Source organism: Ictalurus furcatus, chromosome 17 (assembly GCF_023375685.1).
Source record: "Ictalurus furcatus strain D&B chromosome 17, Billie_1.0, whole genome shotgun sequence".
Lineage (NCBI taxonomy): Eukaryota > Metazoa > Chordata > Actinopteri > Siluriformes > Ictaluridae > Ictalurus > Ictalurus furcatus.
The window spans coordinates 7,405,359-7,414,679 of NC_071271.1; the positions used below are offsets into that span (position 1 = coordinate 7,405,359).

General features: G+C 36.3%; 1 protein-coding gene across 1 annotated transcript; it reads left to right on the forward strand.

Moving 5' to 3' along the window:
• Positions 1-5,108: 5,108 nt before the first annotated feature.
• LOC128621784 (transcobalamin-1) lies at positions 5,109-8,835 on the forward strand. Its single transcript, XM_053647742.1, has 4 exons — positions 5,109-5,240; positions 5,845-5,989; positions 6,924-7,060; positions 7,176-8,835. Exons 1-4 carry the CDS (start codon positions 5,165-5,167, stop codon positions 7,235-7,237), a joined length of 420 nt encoding a protein of 139 aa, XP_053503717.1. The 5' UTR covers positions 5,109-5,164; the 3' UTR covers positions 7,238-8,835.
• Positions 8,836-9,321: the final 486 nt, after the last annotated feature.

The following is a 9,321-nucleotide window of genomic DNA, read 5'->3' on the forward strand; positions in this document are numbered from 1 at the left end:
TTTGCATGTTCTCCCTGTGTTGCGTTTCCTCTGGGTACTCCGGTTTCCTCCCCCTAGTCCAAAGACATGCATGGTAGGCTGATTGGCGTGTCCGTAGTTGTATGAATGGGTGTGTGAATGCATCTGTGATTGTGCCCTGCGATGGATTGGCACCCTGTCCAAGGTGTACCCTGCCTTGTGCCCAGTGCTCCCTGGGATAGGCTCCAGGTTCCCCGTGACCCTGAAAAGGATTAAGTGGTAGAAGGTGGATGGATGGATGTACATTAGGATATTTGTTCATATATTCTATCAAGTTTTATGACAAACTAATGAATATTTCACTGCAGGCATGGATCCATGGAAATACTAAATAGCTAGTTAGCTTGCTAAAAAAGCTTGCTTATTTATACTTTATAATACGTTCACAAAACAGCTTATCAATTGGCTATATAAATATTACATTTACAATTATAGGTTAAGTCATTAGTCACCAGCTCAAAAAAAAAGTTTTGGACATGACAGCACCGTATCTCAACATGCCTTGCACTGCTTCAAGGAGATACTCAATACTCACAAAACAATTGCGCAAACTCTGAGATTTCCATACATGCTTAACTTCAGGGCAGATACTGCCACCTACTGGCGAAAATATATACACTTGAGGCTTAAAGTGTACATATACCTTGAGTAGATATTTATTCTGTTTTTTTTTTAACAACTCCAAACAATTCATGTTGACATGCATTTCTTTTTCACAAGTCAAAAATCAAAGGTATTTTTAAAACAGTTGTTCAGAATTCCAGTGGGTCAAAAGTTTACATAAACAAAATTCTAAACAGTCTGGAAAAGTCCAAAATTGATGTATTGAATTTTAGAAGCTTTTGATTAGCCGATGGTCATAATTAGGAGTTAACTGGCTGTTAAAAGGCCTATCTTTGCAGCCAATGTCTTTTAAGCATCAAGTACCAGATATGTACTTCCACCATTAAGAGCATCCTACATGGCCATGCCCTAAAAGTCTGTCATGCCAGACTAAAGTTTGCAGCATAAAAATACCATGCTGAAGTTTGCAGGTTCACTTCTGGTCACTGGACTTTTTGTGTTTGGCCATAATGGTCAGCACTATATATGGAGGAAAAGGTTGACACTTTTATTCCAAAGAACACTGTCCCAAATGTAAAGCAAGGGGGTGGCTGTATCATGTTGTGGGTTTTTTGTTTGTTGTTGTTTTTTGTTTGTTTGTTTGTTGCTGGAAAAGGGACTGGTGCATTTAAAATATAGATGGCATCACGAGGAAGGAGAATTATCTAGAATTACCAAAGCAACACCTCAATACATCATCCAGAAAGACAAACTTGGTCACAAATGGGTCTTCCAGCAGAATAATGATCGTAAGCATGCCTCCAAAGTGTAAGAAAATGGCTTAATGTCAACAAACTGATAGTACCGGAGTGGAGACCACAAACCTGACTGAATTACACTAGTTTTGTCAGAAGAAATGAGCAAAGTATTTTGAAAAGTCTGTGGAAGGCTAATGAGCAAAAGGTTATTGAGTGGTGGTACAGTACCTGGCTGATGACCCTGCAGCTGACTTGTGTCATATAGAACCAGTGTCACTGAGCATGCATTAACAGTGCCAGTGGGGCTCACTACAGCCATAGCCACTAGGGAGGCCTGTATGAGTTTGGTTGCGTTAGGCATGTTGGCAAGGCAAGTGGGGTAATCCTATGGTCACCAGAGGAGGTGCAACAGGCAGTAATGCCATAGCAAGTCAACATCTACCTGTGTGATTAATAATAAAAAACAACAACAACAATAATAATAAATATGAAATGATTGCATATAGAAATAAAGCAAATACACCAATTGAATGAACAATTGGGTTAATTGAGAAAAGTTTAGTTTGAATGTACCGTGTCTAGGTGTATGTAAACTTTTGGCCTCAACTGTTATGGTAAAACCATGATTTGGAACATTTGTTTTCAGATAAACGCAGATAAATAAACACCATGGTCAGGTGTGCATCTACTTTTTTCCATATAGCGTATATATGTCTGATTGGCCAAGGAAGAGGCATAACAATATTTTAAAGAATATTTTAGGCATTACCTGGAAATCTGGATATCAGTTTAACTCATTTGAAGTCCTTTTTAGTATTAATATAATGGATGTAGCCACAAAAAGTAGTCTACTCAATGATTTCCAATAATTAATATTTACAAGCTGCTAGGGCCCTATTTGGAATTTCTACTGGAATGTTTCTTATAGTGGTGAATAAATACTTTCTTATCATTTCTTATAGTAGTAAAGCAGTAATTTTTTGACACTCCAATATTCATTTTGATAATTGAGAAGACCTTCCAAAAGCAGCATTTGTGTCTATCTCAGACTCAGTAGGGGTCAATAAAAATATAACAGGACCAGATTATCTTATTATACACACACCCTTGAAATAATTACTAACAATTAAATATAGAGTACTACAATACTACAAGTCCAAAATTATCTCTGATCATTCTCGTTTCATTTCAAATGCATCTTAGTTATACTATATGCACTGTGCTACTGCATCAAGCATACAATTAAGTCAGCTACTGTAACCAGCCTTAACGAAAATCTGCAGTGTTTATTGACTAGGTCACCGTTTGACTTTTCACTACATGTCAGATAATGTTACCCCATTTAAAAAAAAAAAAAAAAAAAAGAGGGCAAATAAACTACCAGCCTAGAGTAAAGACTAATCTCATAGTATTCCAAATTGCAGAGTAGGGTCTGCTTAATTATAGAAAAGCTCTTGTTGCTGCAAGATCAGCATCTCTCTCCACCCTAATAGAAGACACCAAAAATAATCCTAGGTTCTTATTTAATACAGAAGCAAAGTGAAACAAGAATATGACAACAACTGCCAACAGTATGTAATGCCAGACCCGGCAGCAGAAGTGTTCTGAGGGACAGAGAAATAGTGCTAAGGACACTGTAATAACTGCTTATCAGTGTGATATTTAGATTTCATACATACAGATTTAAATAATTTAGGCCTATAGGCTTAACAAAAAATACTAATGGAAAATTTTGTGATTTATATAAAATAATTCCACTAAATATAAAGAAAATTATATTAATCTTTTAATATTGTATATGGTCATGCTTTCTCAATTGAACAGCCACCCTAATTAGTATAAAAGACTATCGGCAATTAACTTGTCAGCTGACAATTTGCTAGCCTATACCATATTAACTCTGCAAACTACATTAGCCAAAAGTCTTCATTTCAGTTATTACAGGCAAAAATGAAACTCAAATGAGCCTGAACAATATACATCTCACCAATTAATTTACAAATCCAATTCACAAGACTCTAGGCAAAGTCTCAGGATCATTTGAGTAGCTTACCTTGATTAAAAGAGCAGGTGAGGAAGGAGAGCAAAATGTCTGTCAAGAGTAACAGAATGCAGCATCTGCTTGAACTGAAAACTTTAGCCAGTCTCTGCTTTAATACATGATGTTTCATTATTATTATTATTATTATTATTATTATTATTATTACCTGAGAACAGGCGAGATGGCTTTTTTTTTTTTTTAAATCACTTGGTTAGGCATCTCACCACCAAGGTCATCTGGTATTTGAGCTATTCTTATGTAACTGGAAGCTTGACAGTGTTCAGGGAGCGAAGTAGCTTAGTAGTACTAGCAATAGTGACTATTGTGCTGTTGACATTTTCAGGACTACAACTACTATTCTCTTTTCTCTAACTTGCATCTTCCCAATGAGGGCCTGTTTTCAGTGTTTTAAACCAAGTACAAACATCTATATCATTGTTCTTACTGTAGGTGGCCACACACCAGACTAGCATCCAAATTTCACACAGTCATCGGTGACTTTTTGTCCAATCTTGCTTTTATTACCTTCTGTCTCTCTCTTTAAGTTGTCATAACTAGAACTGCTCGAGTCCCCATTTACACTCTCATAATGTACACGCTTTTAAACCACCATAGCGTAATACCTAATAATGTGTTCTCTCTCTTTCTCTCTCTGTCAAGCTGTACGTGTACTTCTACTGCCTGATTCTGAGACACTTCTACTGATGTAGCTCCTCTCACCCTCCTGATGCTCTCTTTCTGCTTGGGGCTTTCTACAGTTATGAGTAACGCTCCGCTGCTGTGTTTCTTGCTACATGGATACCCTAAAGATTGCTGGACACAGTTGTGAAAGACTAATTATTATTGATAGGATTTATAATCCGACTATTGGGTGTCACCCAGAAGAGGAAAGGTTCCCATTTGAGTCTTGTTCCACACAAGGGTTCTTCCTCATGTCGTCTGAGGGAATTTTCTCCTTGACACTGTCTACTCTGGCATGCTTATTAGGGATCTTAATCTAAATCTACATCTGGATTTCTGTATAGCTGCTTTGTGACTATGTTGATTGTTAAAAGTAATATACAAATAAAAGTAAATGGAACTGAGATACCTTCAAAGTGTATATTTGGTATATGAGGCAAGAAAAAGACAGGGAAATATGTACTGTATATGAGGTGAGAATTAAAAAGAGAAACAATTGCTGTATTATAATTGTGTTTATATCAAATACATCATATGGTCACTCCTTGACCTTGTCAGAAGGTTTTGGCATTCATTCATGTGCCACACACACACACACAAGAAGGCATCCAGGTCATTCTCACAGGCCCCAGTTGTCAGGAGGGGTGGAATAGAACATTATTTACGGTAGTTGTATGTATTTATAAGTTTCATGTGAAATGTAAATCTCTGACCAGCTGGTAAAGGTGTTGCAAGGAAAGGCATTGTTCAGTTCACACCCATGTCTAACAAGCACTTAGCTTGATAAACTATGTTATCAAGGTTGCTAATGAATAAGATACTGAAGTGAAATGCATTAAACGAGATAAGCATTCATTTTGAGCAGTCATTTTTTATTACTAATGGAAACAAACACAAATCACTTAGCCATTAGAAAATACAGATAAATCTATCTGAACACGAATGAAATATGTCAGCACCTGGACATGGAACAAAGCTGCAAATACTTTTTATTACTCTGGTTTGGTCTTGATAAGCACAAAAAGTGGGCAGGATCATGCGGTGGTATAAAAACAAAGTGTTGCAGTATATAATACCATCAGACGAGAGCACACACACAGATCAAGGGCAAAGAAGAGGCAAGATGGCTTTCAAAATCACAGTTCTTCTGTCCGTGTTTATGCTCACGTACCTTTTGGCTCCTTTGGTCTTTACTTCAGGTGAGAATGCATGCATATTCGATGACAAAATGTCTTGTGAGGTATGGTCGCGTTTGTGTAACTGATTAAATGTTTCCTTTGTATAGACTGTATAATTATATGCAGATTTTAACATGTATCATGCATAGAAGTGGAACAACTTGAACATGTAGACATAAACCCGATCTCTCTGGTCTGAAATACAGTAGAAAACCAAAAATGTAACAGAAAATCCGAAAACAGGACAACACGTCGAAAAACACAACAGCAAAACCAAACGCACAAATCAGAAGGCATATCAACATTAGCTCAAAATAGAAAAAGGTCCTTATTGAACATAACATGCTCACTGCTGTTCAATTGATGATGTTTTTGATTTTGCTGTTGTGTTTATGATTGGCTGTCATGTTTCTGGTTTTGTTGTGGTATTTTTGGTTTTGCTGTCATATTTGTTCATGTGTTTTGCTCTGGCGGTTCACTGTACATCACAGACTGTGATGCGTCACAGGACCTGCATGCAAATTTGTATTTACAAAGATTTTTTTTTTTTCAAAAAATACTTGTTTTCTTTGGAAGCAGCAAAAGTCAAATATAAAGTGTGTGATTTTCATGTTCCTGCTTGCAGACATCCAGAAGCCCTATCCTATTTCACTACTTGTATACAACTCACTCACCAACCAGAAGAATTTGACCTTCACCACTGACATTGCATACAGAGGGATCTTGCTTGGAGCTATGAGAAAGATCCAAGAAGCAGACAGTGATTTTAAGTAAGTTATTTAGGACAGATTGGGCAATTTTATATGCATAGGGTGGGTGCGGCTGCAGGCTTACAACAACAAACAAACAAAAAAAACTGATATAGGCCACATAGTTAAACGTTTAACTCAATAATGATCAATTATTAACTATAGCAAAATCGAGTTCAGACATTTCAGATATCAAAGATATAGGCCTAATCTTTTCATCTAATCATGTATTGTATCATGTTGGAAATCCTGACAGATTAGTTTATATTGCTTTGTGTATTGGTACCCTTTGGTGTCAGAAAATAAATTAGATTATTATTATTAAGAGTACTATGATTAAGAGTACTATTATTAAGAGTGTTACGAAATGAGTCTATAAACAGAAGCAAGCGCAGATCAAAGTCTTTATTCTCAAACAGAAGTCAATAAACATGAAGCGCGGTTTAGACTGGAAGAGATAATCGAGGTTAAACATGAAACTAGATTCGAGGCATGGAACAAGAACAGGACACGAAAACATGACCACTTGGCATACGTATTCACCTATACATTCATTCATTCATTTAATACTGCACGAATTGCACAGCAACACGAGGGCTTTAAATAACAAACATAATCACGCTTGAATACAGACAGTTGGGACCAATCATGACACACCCTCGAACATCAACCAATACCTGAACAGGAAGAGAACAAAACCAAAACAAAGGCACATGTCCATAGGAAACAGTCCTCATTACGTTATCTCGTGCATGCACGCTCTGCAGCTGTCCGTGCACGTCAACGCTGCAGCGCCATCTGCCCGCAAGATCGTGACAATAAGTAGTAGTAGTACTGTTAATGCAGTTTTTGTCTTCCTGCTGTTTTGATGGTCATTATGCCCAGCATCTAACTGCTTGGGGATAAATAAAGTTTATTTACTTAACTTCAATTAAGTATTAAATTTTCTGCATAGATTCACCGTAGAAGAGAATACAGACTATGGTCCATACCTTGTAAGTGTGAACGGAGTGGCAGGGAACAATGCTGAACATACGTACTGGGAGCTTCTTGTCAAACTGCAGGATGGCACCATAATACGTCCTGATGTGGGTCAGTACTGATTCAGTATTATGTCATATCTTTAAAATTCTTTACTGGCAAATGCAAAGTGTATACAGTGCATTATATATGTAAATATTTAATAACCAATCTTTACTTTTTTCAGGTGTTGGATGTTATATACCAAACCCACATGATACAGTTATCCTCAAATTCACTAAATGGTAATCCAAAGAAGCTCTAATAGTGCTGTAATCGAGCTAGGGTCTTTCATCCTTGACAAACACAAAGCACAATACATTGTGGTAAATGGCATCAAAAAATTGTATGATTCCTCTTTAATAAAATCATGTTAAAATATCTTACTATATGTAAGCCATTTTTGTCATATTAAAAGCAAAATTTACTGCACATGGTCATTAGGAAATATATTTAGGAAATTATTTAACTCATGTTATGCACACTCTATTGTGCAAGCCCTTAATGTCTTTTGCAAAAACTATTTTTTGCCAAATTTGGCTTGAAACATTTCTTATTGGGGTCTAACAATGGGGTCTAACACTTTTCACCACTGACTATAAGCTTAACCTGTTTTGTTTTTTTTTGACAACTTAGTAATCACTTCCAAGTTACTATGTCCAATGTGAAAGCACGTGCCTTATGAAAACAAGGAAATAGTTCTTCCTTGCAACTCCAGTTAATGTGGGACCTAAAAATGTAAAGTCAATCAAATAATTGTTGCATAAACTTATTTTGAATATTCATTAATTATTTTATATGCAGTATTGCATTGCTGTCCCTCAGAATCTACATCAATGATAAGATGAAATAATAGCGGCTAATGGTAAGCTACTTGAAAGTTAATTAAACTGTACATTAACCAGACAGTAACCATCTGTTACTTATATTCACAAATCCACTGTAGACTGAATAGTTAAAGTATCACCCTTTATTACATCTATATCACATCTAATTGTCAATATTAATCAAACGGTAGTTGCAGTTTATCAGAACACACTGATGCTATAATTGGACAGATAAACTGCCCATGACTGGTATAATGCCAGAGTGAATCTTTGGAGCAAGTGAACAATTTTATCACAATTTTATAAACACATTAATCTGACCACTGTAAGAAAAATGAACATAAATTAATCCTAATCTTTCATAGATACAGTAAATAGATTTAGAGCATCATATTTTAGCTGCTATGTTGGTAACAACAATTACTATAGTAAAATGATTATGAATAGTTTAAATGTATAGTAAAATGATTATGGTTTGATTGCCACCTCTTTGCATGCTCTCCTTGTGCTTCGGGGGATTCCTCCAGGTACCCTGGTTTCCTCCCCCAGTCCATGTTGTGGGCTGATTGGTATTTGCAAATTGTCTGTAGTGTGTGAATGGGTGTCTGAGTGTGTGTGTGTGTGTGTGTGTGTGTGTGTGTGTGTGTGTGATTGTGCCCAGCCATAGGCACTTTGTGCCCTGAGTTCCCTGGTGCTTTAGGCTCCCAGCGACCCTAGGCACCCTGTGTAGGATAAGTGGTACAGAAAATGGATGGACGACTTTTTTCAGTGACTATTACACTGATAAGTGTGACGCGCTCATGTACTTGATGCAAATTGTTTATCTTAATCTTTAAAGGTGTGGTATATTTTTAACCAATCGTGATATATTTATAACATTGCCCTTTCTGACTGTTTAACTGAAAATGAATAAAATAAGATGTTAGAAACAGGGGGGAATGACATTTTATCTTACTAAAACCAAATCTATGGTTCATTTTCTCCTCCTGTAGTAAACTTGTGGTATTTCTTCACCTCTCACCTCAATATATATACATATATATACATATATACACACACACACACACACACATATATATATATATATATATATATATATATATATATATATATATATATATATATATATATATATGTGTGTGTGTGTGCGTGTGTGTGTGTGTGTGTATATATATATATATATATATATATGTATAACCAGATAGTTAGTATGATGACTCTGCTGATATTTTATGAACATCTTTACAATCCAGTGGTTGCTGATGGTTTTTAAAATAGGAAGCACAGGTGTCTGTTCTTTTATGTGTGTGTCCTGTCTAATTTATTTCATCTGTTGGTCTGGCCTACTGTTTAATTCTCAAAGTCAACAAAATTTGTAGTGTGAAAGGTGATTTTCATGCATATTGCAGTGAGATATTAGCGATTAGCGACCGACGCTTAGTAGTTCCTACTCAGCGTTGCTCAAGGTCCCTTTCCAGAACCTTCAAACTAACTGTTCCTCAGTGG